Source organism: Trachemys scripta, chromosome 10 (genome assembly GCF_013100865.1).
Source record: "Trachemys scripta elegans isolate TJP31775 chromosome 10, CAS_Tse_1.0, whole genome shotgun sequence".
Classification (NCBI taxonomy): domain Eukaryota; kingdom Metazoa; phylum Chordata; order Testudines; family Emydidae; genus Trachemys; species Trachemys scripta.
Window position 1 is genome coordinate 25,263,667 of NC_048307.1, and position 19,023 is coordinate 25,282,689.

Below are 19,023 nucleotides of genomic sequence, written 5' to 3' on the forward strand. Positions count from 1 at the left end.
TACAAAAACAACAAGGAGTCTGGTGGCACCTTAAAGACTAACAGATTTATTTGGGCATAAGCTTTCGTGAGTAAAAACCTCACTTCTTCGGAAGCACAAGCTCCGCATTTGTTTCCAGACCTAATTCAAGATATTCGTTTTGATACATAAACAACAAGGAGTCTGGTGGCACCTTAAAGACTAACAGATTTATTTGGGCATAAGCTTTCGTGGGTAAAAAACCCACTTCTTCAGATGCATGGAGTGAAAATCACAGATGCAGGCATTATATACTGACACACAAAGAGAATGGAGTTACCTCACAAGTGGAGAACCAATGTTGACAGGACCAATTCGATCAGTCAACGCTGTCAACACTGGTTCTCCACTTGTGAGGTAACTCCATTCTCTTTGTGTGTCAGTATATAATGCCTGCATCTGTGATTTTCACTCCATGCATCTGAAGAAGTGGGTTTTTTACCCACGAAAGTTTATGCCCAAATAAATCGGTTAGTCTTTAAGGTGCCATCAGACTCCTTGTTGTTTTTGTGGATACAGACTAACATGGCTACCCCGATATTTAATACCACCAATTACTCCTAGTCATACCCCCTTTTACCAGCCTCTTATGGATGTTTTTAAACACTTGGAAAACACATGGCTATTTTCAGAGTTATGTGGACAATGAACTAACCCATTATTTCGCAGTACCCCAGAGCTGGGCTTGGCAGGAGACTTGGACAATTGCTCAGCAATCTCTCTCTCTCTCTCTCTCTGGCAGGTAAAGTCAAAACGGGGGAGGTGGTCTCTCCGACAAGGGCTGAGGAGCAGAGGGGTTCCGAGCAGAGGCCTTGGGAGGGAGCCGCGTATCCCCAGGGCAATCCCAGATGAGGTCCTGCCAAGGAGGGCCTTCCGTCGAGTGGCAGGACCCCTGGCACAAGCCACTGGTCTACAGGGCAAGGGGACGCCTTCGCAGAGGCCCTCGGCGGGGTCTCTCCCAAGGCAGGCCCTGGCTGGGAGAAGGGTCCCGGGCAGAGGCCAGCAGGCTGGTGGAGGGGCGGGGGCCGCTCCTGCGGGCTCTGCCGGGCAGTAGCTGTTGGGAGGAGAGGGGCCTCTCACCGGCAGGCAGGTCCCTAGCAAAGGGCTCCGCTGAGAGCAGCCACTCCCGGGCAGAGGCCCCGGGAGAAAGCAGGCGGTGCGGCGCGTCCATCCGGATAGAGCCCCTGTAACTCCTCCCCTCCGCTCCAGCCTCCTGTGGCGGCGGCGGCCCGGCGCTGCTCCCCCTCCCCGGCTGGCTGAGCGCCGCTGCCCCCCATGCGGATGTGACATTTCACGGCGCTACCGCGGCCGCCATTTTGAGAGAGACAGAGAGAGGCAGAGAGAAGCCCTGGCGCCTGCTACGCTCCCCATAGAGGCGGCGGCGGCAGCAGCGGCGGAGCAGCAGCAGCGAGCCGGGCGCAGGCAGCAGGGAGGCCTGCAGGCCGGGAGCAGGGCCCCAGCCTCGAGCGAGCGGCCTTCTGGGGAGCCGGGGGCTCGCGGCGCCTCCCCGACTCTCACCGCAGTAGGGACACCCGGCGGGGGAGGGGGAAGCGCCGGGCCCTAACTCCTGATCTCCCGGCCCCCGAGGAAGCCGCCGCCCCCGGCCGGTTCCCTCCTCCCCACCCCCTTCCCCCGACCGGGTGCCGCCGCCGAGATTGGGCGAATAGCGAGCAAATACGTGCGCGTCTCGCTGCCTCCTCCGGCCGCCCGCTCCCTGCCCGCCGGAGCCCAGCCGCAGCCCCCCGAGGCTGGTGCCCAGGCCCCGCCGCTGCCCAGGCTCTGCCGCCCCTCCGCCCCCTGCCCTCCCAACACAGGCCTGCAGCCCCCTGCAGGAAAGGCCCAGGCCGCCGCCGCGGAGCCACAGCCCCAGCCCGACATGAACCACCACCAGCAGCAACACCAGAAGCCCGGGGAGCAGCAGCTGAGCGAGCCCGAGGACATGGAGATGGAAGGTAAAGAGCGGCTGGAGCAGGCACCGCAGGCGGCCCTGGCTCCCCTGAAGGCGCCCGGAGACCCTGGCTCGTCCCCCTATTCCCGTAACTTACTGGCCCCCCAGAGTATCAGAGGGTAGCCGTGTTAGTCTGAATCTGTAAAAAGCAACAGAGGGTCCTGTGGCACCTTTGAGACTAACAGAAGTACTGGGAGCATAAGCTTTCGTGGGTAAGAACCTCACTTTTTCAGATGCAAGACTCTCTGGTTCCCAGGAATCCGCTCCAGGCTTCTTCCCTACGTAACACGCCCCCTTACCCTTCTCCGGTCCCCTCTTCTTCCCCGCAACCCACCCGCCCTTACCGGAGCAACCCCAGGGCCGCTGGCAATGGAGCAGTGCTGATGGCCTGGCCTGGGCCGGGGAGAGACCTGGGAATGGGGGCTCCCCTGGGGCGGGGCGGGGTGTTATCTGCACTTCTCTAGTGAAGGGGAGAATTGGGGAAAGTTTAGGGTTTGGAAAGTATGGCTGAGAAGGCTCCAGCGTTGTGTGCCTGGGGCTGAGATACACTAGAGGGGTCAGATTTTAGGGTGCGACCCTTAAACGAATATCTTAATTCAGGGAGGAGAGGTTGGGGTTCATGGCTGACGTATGGCTGAGAGTGGGGACCGGGGCCTCTCGAAAAGGGGGTTCATTCTTCTGAGGGCAGGGTTTTCCTGGCTGAAGTGAAGGGTTTGATTTGGTGGGCTGCAGTGACACCCGGGCTGCTCTGGAAATGCGGTTTAATGGTGGGAGGATGATTTTGTTGGGTGAGAAGGGATGTTTAGCACTCTCACCGTGTGTGGATGGGAGCGTGTGGCGGTCCAAGGGCCCAGTAAATGCGGGGAGGGGGGGTGGGCTCTCCAATAAACCCTTGGCTGAGTTAGGACTCATCCGGTGCAGATAGTGGGGTTCGCCGTCTGCAGAGGAGGGGCTGGGGATTCGGGTGGAAAGGGGGCTGTGCTCCCGGAGGTGCGTGACCCTAAAGTGGAAGCTTTCCTCTTAGGAATAGGAGAAGGATTATTTGGGAGGGAGGGAGGGCTGGCTGGTTCAAGGAATTCAGATGCGTAAGGGAGGGTAGGCGAGGGAGGGGTTCCTAGTAGCGTTGCCGCTGTGACTCCTGAATGTGCTGCTGGAGCAGGCATGGGGGCGGGTGGTCGGAAGGTTTGTTTTTTTCTCTGTTGATTATTTTCCCAGTAGGTGAGCAATGAACGGTGGGTCATGGGGCCTAGCGATGGATGGTTTTGGCTTGCTTTCTCAGGGTAGACCTTAGTACTGCCTCTCCCAGCTCAGTTTTCCCCCTAGTGGATCCGGCCCCTGTATTTCTGCAGCCGCCTACCCGCCCCCCTCTTCTATGTTGTTGACTCTGAGAGCCGCGCGGCAGGGTTTTGCCTTGCAGCCCTTCCATTGTATCTGCACACAGCCTGCCACGCGAGATGCTCGCCATTTTTAATTGGGGCACTGATCTGAGGTTTATTTACAGAAAATGCATCAGGACGGGGCCTAGCACGGGGTTCTGTGGCCATGTGTACCTCTTACGTATTCATAGGACCCTGATCCTGCACAGTCATGCCATTGCTCATGAGAGTGGTTTGGAGGGGAGGTTACTACATTTCCAGTCTTGCTTTTTACCCCAGACCAATACCCTTCAATGGTCCTGTTTGGGATAAAGTCAGTTGTACTTTTTATTCATCTTGGCATGTTTTTTTAATCTAAGGTATGAATCTTTTAATCTGACATGTTTCTACTGTAGGAAATGTGTAAATACCTTATCAGAAACAAATCATGAATTCCAGCCATAACTACCTCCACTATTGTGTATTGTTTATATTAAAGGATTTGTCTTGCTGATCAAAAATATGAATTCACCTCAGTATTGTTTAACAAGTGTCAATCATTATGAATGAAGGTATTCAAATCAACAAGAACAGTCACCATCAAAGGCCAGTTTAGTTGTGAACTATGCAACAATTGTTTTAGCAAATTTAACATTTTCTACAACCAATCATGGATGGGTACTATGATTAATAAAGCTATTTTACTGAAAGTTGGTCGTAGTCACTGCTCACTATATTTAATGATGAGAAGGACATTCCGTGAAACCCTTCTTTTTTAAAACCTAAGACTTTAGTGCACAGTATGATAGATGAAGCACATTATGTGCTATTTCAGTGACTGGCATTGTTTAAAAAGAACCCCAAAACCTGTCCCCAAATTGCCATACATGGATTAGATTTTTTTCATTGTAACCTCAAGAGTGACATACATGAGGTGAATTGGTTTAAAAAAAATACCTGTTCACACCTATTTGTATGTATGCATAAACATAATGTCTTTTCCAGGAGAATGTGCCATAGCCTCCAGCTATCAGCCTTGCTTTCAATATTCATTTCTAGTCCTTTAGAGTATTGACAGTGCTTAATGGTTCTCTGATTTTTATGGGCTTGATCCTGTAATGCACTGAGCACTCTGTGGGGTGCTGAGCACTTTCAAATCCCATTAAAGTCAGTGAACATTAACAGTGTTCAGCACATTGCAGAGTTGAGTTCTATAAGCAGAGAGAACACAACTCTTTACAGGTAAGCCTAAGCCTCTTGGTGATCCCAACAATTTTACAGTAAGCATTCCCACTTAATTGTATGGATGTATCCCAATTCTGAAATCTTAATGCAGCAGTATTCCAGAAATCTATTCAAGCCCTCATAGGCTGATAAAATTCACACTAATGGTTCAGAATGATCATATGGACATACTAATCTGTTTGAGAGTTTGTTTGCACTAATGGAAATCTTAACAGAGTTTAGACTCTACCTTTTTGGAGTGTTTGATTTCCATGAGAAATTAGTTTAGATCATTTAGTCTAGACTCTTGTTCCCTTTCTACTGAAAGACATGTAATTGCTTATGTGTGTTCACTTATTTTACTGTAGAGAACTGTGTTCAACTTTCTAATGTGTGGATGTGTAAATACTTTCTTGAGGAGAGATAAATTGTCTTTGGAAATTGAGAAATTATTTAATAAAGTACAGTTCTCAAATCTGACACACTTTTATGCATGTTAAATGCCATTCTCCACTGAGAGGTCAGATTAGATTTAGGAGGTATGTGAAGAATGTATGATGGAAAACTGAATGCACATCTTGACTTTTGAATTATGTGAAGCCTGCTCACTTATTTGCTGTGAAGCTACACTGGACAGTTTCAAATGAGCAGTATTACAAACAAAACTACGTCTCTATGTAAAAGAATAAATGGACACAAATCAGAGGTCAAGAATTATAACATTCAAAAACCAGTTGGAGAACACTTCAGTCTCCCTGGCCACTCGATTACAGACCTAAAAGTCGTAATATTACAACAACAAAAACTTCAAAAACAGACTCCAATGAGAGACTACTGAAATGGAATTAATTTGCAAATTGGACACCATTAAATTGGGCTTGAATAAAGACTGGGAGTAGATGGGCCATTACACAAAGTAAAACTATTTCCCAATGCTTAGTCCCCCCCGCCCCCCCACAAGTACTCCTGTTCTTTAAACAAAACTATTGAATCAGTGGAATTAAGTTCTGCTAGTTTGAATGTGACACTTTGTGGATACCCGTCTCTGTTTCTTTCCTTCTTTTGCTTTTGTGATCCAGTTGACTCTGTTCTCTTCCTTGAACATCTTGTAGGCCATAAAGTGTAAATGTCAGAACCGGTAGACATTCAGGAAGATCAGATTGTAAAAAGAAATAATAAGAAAAGACTATTTTACATTTTAGATAGGAAAGAGGTGTAATTTAGTCAGCAAGTATAGAAGTGGCAGCAACAGGCCTTGATGAGTAAGTGTTTATGGGGCCATATGGTATGCAATCTAACCTATTTGTCATATTGAACAGAATAATGTGGTATAATTCTACCCCGATATAACGCTGTCCTCGGGAGCCAAAAAATCTTACTGCGTTATATCGAACTTGCTTTGATCTGCCGGAGTGCGCAGCCCCGCCGCCCCGGAGCATTGCTTTACCACGTTATATTAGAATTCGTGTTATATCGGGTCGCGTTATATCGGGGTAGCGGTGTATTATGAGTTGGCTTCATTATACAGGTTCTTGATGCGTATGGTGGTTGACTTTTTTAGCCCAATTTATTGTGATGCAATACAGTTCCTTGCTGAGTTATACATTTTAAATATAGGAATTGTATGGAAAGGTAAAAAATAATGCAGTTCAGTAAATGTTGACCTTTTCTGTGTACCTATTGTAAGGACAGCAAATAGTGTTTGTGTAGTATATGCAGCTTGGCTTGTCATTTAAAAAAAACTGTGCTTTTCAGTTGCAAGTCTCATTTGGAGTGCTGTACTAAATTCTAGGAAAGTTTTGTAAAATCATATAACAAAGGAAAATCTGGGGTCCTGATGTAACGTCTATATAACTTGCTTCCAAGGTAAATTATATTAAGATCTATGCATACACAAAGCACTTGGTGCTTATATTTAATCCATACAATGCTTTCACCACTTCCCTAAAGAGACTATTTCACAGCCTAATTGATCTAGAACAGGGGTAGGCAACCTATGGCACGTGTGCCAAAGGCGTCAGGCGAGCTGATTTTCAATGGCACTCACACTGCCCGGTTCCTGGCCACCAGTCTGGGAGACTCTGCATTTTAATTTAATTTTAAATGAAGCTGCTTAAACATTTTAAAAACCTTATTTACTTTACATATAACAATAGTTTAGTTATATATTATAGACTTGTAGAAAGAGACCTTCTAAAAACATTAAAATGTATTACTGGCACACAAAACCTTAAATTAGAGTGAATAAATGAAGACTCGGCATACTACTTCTGAAGGGTTGCCGACCCCTGATCTAGAAGGTGTTCCTGATGTAGTTTACATTTCCTTTTATTAATTTCTGCCCATTACCCCTAGTTATACCCTTGCATGTCATAGAAAGTAAATTTCTCTCTTTGGTGTTAACACCCTTTATACAATTGTAGATTATGGTACCCTCCTTAATCCTGTTTAGTCCATTCCAATTGACCATTTTTAATTTTTCCTAATATGTCAATTTCTCTAACTCTCTGGTAATTTTTTGTTGCTTTTCTCTGAACTTTTTCATATTTATCTGTTTTGAAGTGCCCAAAACTGAATCTAGTATTCCGTGTGAGTTCACACCAGAGTCATTAAGGAAGAGCAGGGAGGGAAAAACGTACGGTGAAAAATTGCATCTGCATATGAAACCTAATGTTGGACTTTTTGCAGTATTATACCAGCAAACTAGACATGAACTTGCAATGGGAACTATCATACATTGATTTCTGCAGTATTTTTTAGCAGGTTTCTTTTATAAACTGTATTTCTTATGATTTTTCTCATGGTTTAGCTTGCTTTTTTCGAAGTTATATCACTTTTTTTTTTTTTTACATATCTTTCTAATGTTTACCTCCCTTTAACTTTTTTGACCTCATGAGTGTTATAAATACCTCACAATTTAATATCTACATAGATACTTAATGTAGTGTTCATTCCACAGAAAATATACTTTGTGAAATACAGATTATAATGAAAATGTCATGGATTTTTTTTTTTTTTTGACTGTGTGGTGGGCCTTGTCTCTGAAGCCTAAGAATAATTTCTTTTGGAATCCCACATAATGCCATTATTTTTATGGATGGAGAGGACTGGATGGAACTGTTTTGGAGGCTCGTCAGCTCTGCCCTTTAATTAATTTAAGAGTCAATTCAACATTCCCCTCTTTTTCTGTCCTCTCCCCCACTATCTCTCGTACTACTCCCAGCTTTGGTAGTGATAAACTCAGGTTATAAACTTGATCTACTTCTCTGAGTTTATGGACATTAAATTTAGCTTTTGAACATGGGTATCTTACATATCGAAGTGCTGGTCTCTCTCACCCCCTCTCCCCTGGCCTCTTTTGACATTTTTCTCTGAGATGGGGGATGGTTGAATGAGATGGGATATAAATGATGGAAGGGAGCAGTCTATAAAGTGAAATTAGTCTGGAGGCTTAATTGCAGTGCATCCGGTAAAGAACACAGCTTAGTCCATTGTTTCCCTCAACAGCAATGTTTAGGGCCCTTCTGGAGGCAATGTAGTTGGCCCCGGGAAAGGAGTATGTGTGCTGTATCACTCTTAGATGACCACTTCATGCCAGCTGAGGGAAGTATATCCAAAGTCTTCTCCCAGAGGATGGATATATGACCTCAGCATCTGGGCAGTAAAATGGGATAGAGTTGGATTCAGGAATCCTCCAGGGAAGGAAAAAGAGAAAAACTAAGACATTGTGGGATGAGAAATAAAATGTGCAAAATCTGGGGAGGCAGGTGGAAGACTAAGAGAAGTGAACAGCTTAATTTTAAAGGGTGAAGGAGGACATTTTCAAAAACTCAGATTCACCTTTTCCATCCCCTCTTACCAGTTAAGTGTGTGTGGATGCACCATATCCAGAATAGGAGTAAAATCTACTCCCTATCATTATTAGGGAACTATCCTAACATAACTGAAATCATCTATGTAAAAGCACTGTAACCTTGTAAATATTTGAACAGAGATAGTCTTTTGAGTCTGGCTTCACTAAATCAGTTTCATAGCTACAGAAAACTTATCACAAAGTTAATCTATGTAGTGCATCCAAACTGCAGCAGTTAAACCAGTTTAGCCAGAAGTCAGTACATGTTGCATGGCATCATAGGATATTTGTAAGTGGTTTGGGGTGTGTATGAGGGAAATACAGGGTTTAGAGCTTGTGACTTATCCATATTTCCTTAAATGTTTGTTACATCAGTTTTGTGGTTGCCCATTTTTAATCATTCTTTACTTTTAAGTATTGTATTCTGCATTTGGATGAAGAAAATGCTGATAACTTTAAAACTCCTTTGGGTTAGAATTATTGTTACCTAATTCTGTTTAGTTGAGTATTATTATTTACATATTTGTGTAGTGCTGAAAATGTACTTGATGATTTGCAGAATGCAAAATTAATAACCCTTAGAAAACTTGTTTCTTTCAAAAATATTTGTTTTTTTCAATGTTTCAATCTGCACTAGACCTCCATTATCCTGTTACTAATAAACTTCTATAGTGAGGTGGGTTTGTTTTCCCGGAAGGTGGTTTGGAAGAGAGCAGGGGCAGGGCATGTTGATCAGTATGTCAAGCTATTAAATAGGTATGCTTGCTTTTAAAACTTTTTTGCTGATTACTTATGTGGCTTTATGTATTGGTGAAATTGTTTCAGTAGTTCGAATGTGTTACTAGTAGCCGGTGTATCAATAAGTAAATGTATAAAGTAGTTTCGCAAGTTGGAGTTATTGCAACACAATATACAGCTGTCGGTACATTGTTGTAATAGGCTGAGATTAAACCCTTAAGTATTGCATCTAAATTCCTTTATATTAACTAATTCACATAGAAAACAAGCAATGCAACTTCAGAAGCTTTGAGGAAATTGACTGTTTCGAATGAGTTGCAAGCTTGAGGAAGAACGTTGACCATGAAGAGACTCTGTGCCATTTTTCTATTTGAAATTGCCTTACCTATTTAGAAAGCTGTTTTGGTGAACTGGAAAAAGTTCAGCTTCAAAAGAAGTAACAAACTTTAGGACTCTAAACACATTGCAAAAGAATATTGAGGCCTGGAAAGGCAGTTTCTCCAATTACTTTGATCATACAGTGTCTGCAAAGGTGTTGGTTGTTTTTCAGAATATAAAAGCACTTTTAAAAATGGTCTTAATATCAAATTTCTTTTAAAGGCTGTTTTATAGGTTCTATACATAAACATAAACATATGTATGCTATGGCTGTAGATTGTACAAAACAAAATGTAAATGTTTGGGACCACCTACACACAAACTATTTCAAAACAAAACCAATTCAAGGCTAATTAGAATATATAAGTAAATATTCTTACATTTTTATATTGGATCTGCATGTACTCGGTGTAGCACAGGGGTCTCAAACTCAAATGACCATGAGGGCCACATGAGGACTAGTGCATTGGCCCGAGGGTCACATCACTGACACCCCCCCTTGCTGCCCCTGGCCCTGCCCCCCGCTTCATTCCTTCCATGAGCCCTCTCCCCTGCCCCATCTCTTCTCCACCTCCTCCTCCAAGCGGTTTTAATAAAATATATACACTTAGTAAAGCCCCCCCCCCCTCCCCTGCACTGGGTTGCACCACCACTCCACCCCTGCTCTGCCTCTTCCAGGGGTGGTAGGTTTGTAGAAATGTTGGTGGTGCCCAGAACCTGCCCCCCCAACTCCTCCCCCACCTGTCTAAGGCTCTGGGAGGGAGTTTGGGTGCTGGGTGCAGGCTGGGGTAGGGGGTGGGGGTACAGGCTCTGGGATGGAGTTTGGGGATAGGAAGGAGTGCAGGGGTGGGGCTGTGGGGCTGGAGATGAGGGGTTTGGGGCATTGGAGAGGCTCAGGACTAGGGCAGAAGGGCAGGGGAAGGGCAGCGTGCCCTGGCCCTAGTGGAAGGGGGCACTAGGACCCTGTGGCAGCAGGTGATGGCGGAAGCCGGCAGAGTGGAGCAGAGTCAGCATGAGCTGCAGACTCCTGCAGGCGGGGCCGGGGGAGAGACCCAGCCCCAAACATTAGGGAGCAGCGCGGGGAGCTTAGCTGCCACATATAATAACTGGGGGGAAGGGGGTTTGAGGGGAGTTTGGCGGCGACAGAAAGTAACGGAGGGGGGGGCGCGTGGGGAGCTTGGCGGGCTGCAGGGAAGAGCTCTGCGGGCCACTTGTTTGAGACCCCTGGTGTAGCATATCTCAATTTGTGTATTTAATTGACTTTTGAAAGATTCACCTAATAGTTACTCTAGGCATATGTAAATTAGAAATGCAAAGATTATTAAGAGATTATTCCTCACAAGTTTAATCATGGAGAATTAAAAACAAAATCACACTTCATAACCTAACTGTTCTCTGACATGTAAGAAAACAGGGCTTTCAGTGTCTCTGAAAGTCTGAAGTCTTGGACTCTGTCAGACTAAGGGGCAAAATGAGTTCCAGAGTGGAGGGCCCCTCACAACGTGTTGCCAGCAGCCTCCTGTTTAAACCAGGAGACTGAGTTCAGGCACTTCAGCTGATTCCTGCTACTGGCATAAAGAGAGAAAGAGGCAGTCTTTCAAGTAGCAAGGTCCCAAACTACTTAGGAGTTTGTACATCAAAACCAACACATTGAGTTGTGCCCAGAAATAAACTGTAGGCCGTGCACATCACAGTAAAGTGCTCTTTGTGCAATACACCCTTGTGAGTGAGCTGACACATTTTGCATTAGCCAGAGTTTTACATGATCTTTAGAATTACTACAAAAGATATTAACATCCTATAAGAAGCAATCATTTAGTACTTGTTACAATGATAACTAGTTTGTTTCTCTGCACTTTATTTTCTGTGATGAGTTAGTTGTAGGAGGGAGAAATGGGGGGAAGATAAAGGTTGAAAAAGAGCAGGGTTCTTCATGACAAAACTGGATTTTTCTTGAATTAGGGGATCAAATACGCTAATATAGAGTTCTTTCTGCACCAGTACACCATAGGAAACATTAAGGAGAAAAGGAAAATAGACAAGGGCTAATGTAGGAGGTCAGTATAGACGTTTCATTGATAACTCTGATTGCTGTACAGTTACGTTTGATCTCATAATAGTGATTCTGCAAGATGTACCACAAGGATGATTTCTTTAAATGGGTGTATTCTTAAAGATTGGGACATCCCTAATCTCATTTCTATATTTTTGCATGAAGTGCCATGGGTTATCCTGGGAATTAGACAAAATTAGTCATACTGATCCCAGAGAAACTGAATCTAGTGATATAGTACACCACTTTGGTAAATATCTTTGGGAAGGGTATGGGAGGGAGTAGTCAAATCAACACAGATTCACGATAAGGATATAAAACATTTCTAACCTTTTCGGAGTCTTTTTTAACGATGTTAGACAGTAATGATCTGTGGATATAACTTTGATTTTGGTAAAGATTTTGATAAGGTCCCCTTATGAAAAATGGAAAAAGGAAAATAACAGTGGGTTTTGGGGGAAATCTGAATTTATCTGGCTGAATTTATCTGATACAAAGTTCATTAAAGTTAATGGGAATTGTACACTTGTTTTAAATAGGTTTTGGATCTGGCCCAAGTGTTAGGAAACAAAATCATATTGTGACTGCTCCTTGGATTAAAGAGGGCTTCATGGTGGAGTGCCCCAAAACACAAGTGCTAAGTATATTAATAATTTAGTCAATCTAGCGAGAAGGTGAGTTAAGAGGTGTTGACAGATGTTTACAGAATTATGAAAGGGAAAACTGATTCTTCCCTTTTTAAAAACTGTTCTATAATACAAGATCAATGGGTTATTCTATGAAATTAGTGGAGAGGTTGTTTGTAAAACTCACTGCTTAAAAAAAAGACTGTGGCTGAATTTTAGAAGGACTCGATAATTTTTGACACACAGTAGTATTCATAGTCTGGTCCTGTATCTTATGTCGCACTGTACACCTAGGTTATGGGACACTGACCCCTGCAAACTGTCTTTCCTGGCTGCTCTTTGCTCCAGTACAATTAGGAAAATATCCCTTGGTTTTTTTATATTCTTTTGTACATTAACCCAAAATATTTCATCTTTAATCTGTTGCAGATTTTTGTACCATCGTGCATGATTGTTACAAAAGAAGGGAAAGTTTTGAGATTCTGGTGAACAGTTATTTTGTTAACCTAGGAAGGCATTCTGTTTATAGCAGCATTTGAGGACTTTCGTACTGGGGAAAGGATGTTGCGCTCTTTCCCGTTTTTGTTGGGGATAGAGGTGACTTTAAAATCTTGATAACTGGCTGGCCTGCTACAGCCTATGCTAATATCTGGCACTTCATCCAGCAACAATGAAGTAATGAGTTGATATTTTTGCTAAATCGTTAGCAATAAAATAGTTAACAGCATGAGTGTTTATTCTCGGTACGCTTCTGAGTTAGCCATACTGTTGGCTTGAAATGTAGTTGAAATTTCAAAAGATAAGTTCAAAGTAGTTTCAGCTACTACACCTGCTTTTCAATTTCCATACCAATTTTTGTAGTTTTGTAAAACACGTTTTCCTTTTTTTAAGTTGTTGCTGTTTGGAAATCTCATATTGCCACTTGTACAAGGCAAACAGTGAAACTGGCTATATACAATGTTTTCAAATGCACAAATTATTTTCTTATTGTATAACAAAAATGGCAAGAGGTCCTGACTGAAGTAAAGAAACTAAAATGACCCCCCCCTCCAATTTCTTTGTTACTGTAATCTTAGTATCGCTTGTAACATTAATATATTTCAGACACAAGTACAACTTATATTTCCAACATCTCTTAAAAAACCATAATAGTGAATGGGCAATTTACACCTCTCAGGTATTAATTCAGGCTGTCTGCAGACTCAGAGAGACATCACAGATTTACATTTGTTTCACATTTTGAAAGCAATCATAAGATCTAGGGGGTTTTTTAATGAAAGCTTAGATTCTGAAGCATAATTGTGCACCAAAAGAAACAATTGTATGGCAATTTAGCTGCTGCATGAGATGCTGTTTATTCATCTGCAAACTGAGATAAGAGTAGTCAGATATTGTGCTTCAAGGTGTAAGCTAACTCCCTTCAGGGATTGGGATGGATTTTTCACTTTTTATTCCATATATTGTGCAAAATATTGTATAATTGGTTAGTGACATTATAAGGTATCTTCATATTTCTCTGAAGCATCAGATAATTATGCTACCACATGTGTTGAACTGGTGTTTTATTCAAAGAATGCATTGGAGCAAAAATATTTGGCTGTTCACAATATTTTGGGGTGGGGGTGTTAGCAGCTAATGGTGCATTTTCCTCACTTTTTATTTATATCTGCTGGGAACAATTGGAATAATGATATTTCATTGTTAGTCTTCTGTTTCTCCTTGCTCAGGCCTCTCCTCTTCCCAGCTTGGTTATTGTTCCTCACTTTCATGCTTCATTCTGGCTTTCAACTTCTTGGATTTCCATCCTTGGTCCCAAAGACAAACTAGAACAATGCCTGGCTGTCTAAATCAAGGACAAATAGCAAGAATGTATATTCCCAGGCAGGAAGTAACCATAAGCAGATGTTTTAAAAAACATGCTAACTGGGAATTAAAAATGGGAAAGGACAGATAAATAATCTGTACAAAGCCAAAAACTGGAAATATTTGATGCAGAAGCATATTTTAAAAATAAAAAAGTCAACATAGAATATTTGGTAAAATTTGTACATTTTCAAATTTACAGCTTCAATAAGTCCTAAATGTGAAGATATTCCTCTCACCACCACAAATGTTGCCTTTTTTACTTTTGAAAGATTGCTATCAGATTTGAATGCCTTTTTAAACAAATTGTATATGTCTGGTGTCTTTTTAAACAAATTGTATATTCTGTTCATGTTTCAACCCATTTTACTCACCCAGACTCTGGAAGTTATTGGGCTTTGGTTTGCAACCCATAAGTTGGTCATGACCTCCTTATTGTTGAAGCTTAGTGGAGAGACATGGGATCAGTTATTGATAGAGACTATGTAGTTAAAAACAACGAAGCGTCCTTGTGGCACCTTACAGACTAACACATTTATTTGGGCATAAGTTTTCGTTGGCTAGAACCCACTTCATCAGATGCATGGAGTGGAAAATACAGGTGCAGATATAAATAAATGAAAGGATGGGAGTTGCCTTACCAAGTGTGAGGTCAGTCTAAGGAGACAATTCAATTAATAGCAGGATACCAAGGGAGGAAAAATAACTTTTGAAGTGGTAATGAGAGTGGCCCATTACAGTCAGTTGATCTCAGGATTTTAGAGTGTCAGGGTAGATGAGATGATATCTTTTATTGCACCAACTTCTGTCAGTGAGAAACACAAGCTTTCAAGTTTACACAAAGTTCTTCTTGAGGTCTGGGAAATGTATTCAGAGTGCCACAGCTAAATACAAGGTAGAACAGATTTGTTTAGCATATGTAGTTAACACATATTTCAAAACACCATTCAGGGTAAATTGTTAACTGGTCACTTCACTTTGAATGGTTCCTCAAAGTATGCGTTAACTACCTATGCTGAACAACCTTCTCCACTTTGTATTTAGCTATGACTTTCTGACTGTGGCTTTGTCTACACTGGAACTTCATTGGCAAAACTTTTGTCATTCAGGGGTGTTAAAAAAACACACCCCCAAACGACAAAATTTTTACCGACAAAAAGCGCCGGGGTGAACAGCGCTTTTGTCGGCAGGAGCGCTCTCCCCCCAACAAAGCTACTGCCGCTCGTTCAGGGGAGGGGGGGAAGTGGGGGTTTCTTGGCAGGATAACTGTCTCCTGTGGACAAACAGCAACTACATTGCACACCTTTTTAGCAGCTTGGCTGTAGTGGTACAGCCATGTCATTAAAAGCTGCATGATATAGACAAAGCCTATGTTTCCCAGACCTGAAGAAGAGCTCTGTGTAAGCTTGAAAGCTTGTGTCTCTCACTGATAAAAGTTGGTCCAATAAAAGATATTACTTCACCCCCCTGCTCTCATTGGTAGAGAGACTCAGTGCCTCCCTTAAGAGAGGGCAAAGTTTTGGCATTCCGCTAGAAACCATCTCTTGATCTTGATAGTATCCCAATTTATTGCTCAACGTTGTGACATTCATTGAGGAAGGGGGGAGGAGATTATTTGGAAAGTTATTTTGAAACCGCTATAGAAATAAGTGGAACCTTAAATTTCTAGGAGCCCTTTCAGTCCTGGGTTCACTACAGAAATTGGTCTGGCCTCCTTGGTCCCTGATCTTCTCTTGATGGTAGATAATATCCATACTAATTATTTAAGACCTCTCAGTAGCCTTTGGGCAGGTCTAAACTTAAAATGCTGAAGTGGTGCCACTGTAGCACTTCAGTGAAGACGTTGCTATGCTGATGGGAGATTTTTTTTTTCCCCATTGACATAGTTAATCCACCTCCAGGAGAGGTGGTAGCTGTGGAGAAACCCACCCATTGACATAGCACTTTCTACAGTATACCATACCTCTCGACATAACACTGTGGCTTAGGTCAATGTACTGCGTCGTTCAGGGGTGTGGATTTTTCACACCCACGAGCGACGCAGTTATGCCAATGTATGTTTATAGTGTTGACCTGGCCTTTGGTACCATGAGGTATTAACATGAATGTAGTCCCTGGTAGGGGTAGACAATCTTGTCTAAGTGGCCCTGTTTTGTTAGTATTATGTATATTTTTCCTGTAATTAATATATGAACCCATGGCATTTTTGCTAAATATGTGTTACAAACGGAAAGAATAAATAAAATAGACTCTACAGCATCTTAGGAAAGGAGTAGAACTTTGAGTCTTAGGAGGTATGTCTAGCAAAAAAAAGTGTACTTATGGCCCTGTTGACCTAGTTCCAATAAACAGCTTTAGGGAATGGCCATCTAACAAAATTTCAGCTACACGCTGAATCAGAGAAACTGTCCTAACATTAAAAAAATATATAATTGAATGCTGTTTGAATGCACACCATTTCTGTAAAACAAATCCCGAACCAGATCAGCCTCTTGAAATCTTTATTTCCCATTTCAGTTCCTTTTTGCAGAAGAACTCTGCGGTATCCAAATATAGCCTTTTCTTGATTCACCTTTTCTACCCTGAAGACTCTCACTCACACATATTAAGCATAGGTTCTTCGGTTTGTTTTTATGTAAATATTTTAATCTGGAGTCATTATCCCTAATTTTAATCTAGATATTCCCTTCTTTTCCATCTGGGTGTCTAAGATAGCTTCTTTTTTGATATTCTCAGTCTTCACAGGCATAGTGAGTAAAATCCCAAGGTCACTTTCAAACTTGATTCTGTTGCATGCTAGAACTTTATTCTGTCAGCTAAGCCATGTGGCTAGTTTAATAGATTTTAGTTTAAAAAAAAAAAAAGATCCACTGGTTTATGAAATATCTCAGACCACACACAGTATCTAAGAGGCCATTGATGAAACAGGTTAACTTTAAATTACATTCAGCCTTGGCACACTGGAAGATTTATACTTGTGTGAGAAATCTCAACATGTATTTTAAAAGTGGACTTTATGGTGCCCTTTTTTTTTTTTTTTTTTTTTTTTACTGTTAGTATCATGTTCTAAGACCAGATGGTAGAGTTGAAAATTGGCTCAGTACTTTCATAAGGTGCAAATAGCAAGTAAGCAGATCATTTAGTTATTGTGGCTTGATCTAAATATTAGCCAGAGATTATTTGACCTAAGAACTATTAATTGTCATTCCTCCTTTTAGCAACCCTAGGAATAGATATTAATATGTGTCAGCTACATGAATCAGCAAAGCAAAGGACTGGACCACAGCGGAAATATCCATAACTGTATGAAGATATTACTGTTGAGAATAGATACACATTTGTGTCCTTTTTATGTGTCAGTTATAGTTTAATCTTTGTATAAGAAAAGTTTTAAGAGCAAATATAATTATTGAATTAATGTAGGGCTCCTTTATACCATAGAGATGCATTTTGTCATGAAAAATTAGCTGCTGCTTAAATATTTTTAAGCTGTTTTTTGGGGGATGCATAAGAAAGCTGTTGATTTTATATCCTATTCATAAATTATGTTTTTGAGGGGGCATGTAAATCCAGTAACTTGTCTCTGTGGCATAGGTTACAGTTTTTAATGCAATATTATAATCAGAAGTTTGAAAATATTTGGTTCCCATTAAAAACATTCACTTGATTAAAAATTATTTGTAAAATGATGGCTATTAACAAAAGTTATTCTCAGTGGATATTATGTTTATATGGTATTTATATATGTTTTAATCTTTTTTTTTGGATGAATGGATTATTTAATCACCCATTGCCTTCTTTTTTTAATCTTCTCTTAACCATCACAGTATCATTAACATGCGTTTTGACACACTGGTGAAAAATGCCACCTTTTGCTTGCCCAAGATGTTTTCCTTATTTCTCTTAATGGTGGATCACCATGGCTTGGAATTCTCAGTTTTGTCCTCCTCAGATTGGTTAGTTGTAACTCATACTGCCTTGAATTGAATGTAACCATTGCAAAAAGGCTTAAACCCTTACGGTATATACCTCATTAATAACAAAGTCTGATGTATACAACACATCACATGTGTATTTCATGAACTGCACCGATTCCCCATTTATTTCAGAGCAGAGCTTGAAATCCATATCTTAATCTACAAGTTACTTAAATGAACTAGGACCTAGATACCTCAGAGAGGACTTTACTGTCTGTGATGCCTTGTGCCTGTCTCCTTCCTAAAATGACAGTGCTCCACTCCACAGAAATGATGAAGCTATATAGGCTGAGATTCTGACTAATGAAAATTGGGAAACAGTATTGTTGGCAGTGGGATTTGTCAGTAGAGATCTGTTTGAGCCAAACTCGTTTAATGTTCAGATCAAGGTGTAGAACTCATTTTTTTTCCAATTAAAGCCTTTTACTTAGAATGAATGCTCTTGTTTTTGTTTCTTGGTTTTGTTTTGTTTTTAAAGTGTGTGTTTTTTGAACACTCTAAATTCCTGCTCCTCACTTGGTTTGTCTTTTTCTGACCTCCCCTTTTTGTTCTGGGTTTTTGTACTCTTTAATTTTGTGCAGTATGCTTGTTACTATATTATTTTTACTATACCAAAAAAACCTAATAGATGTCCAACAAAATCCTCTTGCAAGATTCATTGGTCTGTTTAATATTAAAATGTATTAAGTTTTCGTACATTACTTTTGAGCATGTACATCCACTGTATTTTGTAAATGTTGATTGTGGTTGTTCAGGGGGGCATTGCAGAAGGATTCCTTCTAAAGAAGTACATAACTTTAACATTAATACAGTGTAGGCATTGCTATTACATTTAGCAATTGGTGTGTCACTTAATACATGGTACTTAACTCAAACAATCCCTAGGTACAGAGATCCTTACAGAGGAAAATGCTTCAGGATCACACAGTTCCTTTAGACATCAAGTCACTGAATTTTACTTTGCACACATATAGCTGATTTTTTGAAAAT

General features: G+C 41.6%; 1 protein-coding gene and 1 long non-coding RNA gene across 2 annotated transcripts in view; one reads left to right on the forward strand and one right to left on the reverse strand.

The window, feature by feature from the left end:
• The window catches only part of LOC117884550, a 39,678-nt gene extending 38,436 nt beyond the window's left edge, over positions 1 to 1,242 (reverse strand). The window contains exon 1 of the long non-coding RNA XR_004647583.1: positions 1,099 to 1,242. This is a non-coding gene — a long non-coding RNA (uncharacterized LOC117884550). The remainder of the gene's footprint in view (positions 1 to 1,098) is intronic.
• A 359-nt stretch (positions 1,243 to 1,601) lies between these two features.
• The window catches only part of USP7 (ubiquitin specific peptidase 7), a 99,525-nt gene continuing 82,103 nt past the window's right edge, over positions 1,602 to 19,023 (forward strand). Inside the window, exon 1 of the mRNA XM_034785006.1 lies at positions 1,602 to 1,970. Coding sequence (XP_034640897.1) covers positions 1,895 to 1,970 — 76 coding nt within the window. The 5' untranslated portion in view covers positions 1,602 to 1,894. The remainder of the gene's footprint in view (positions 1,971 to 19,023) is intronic.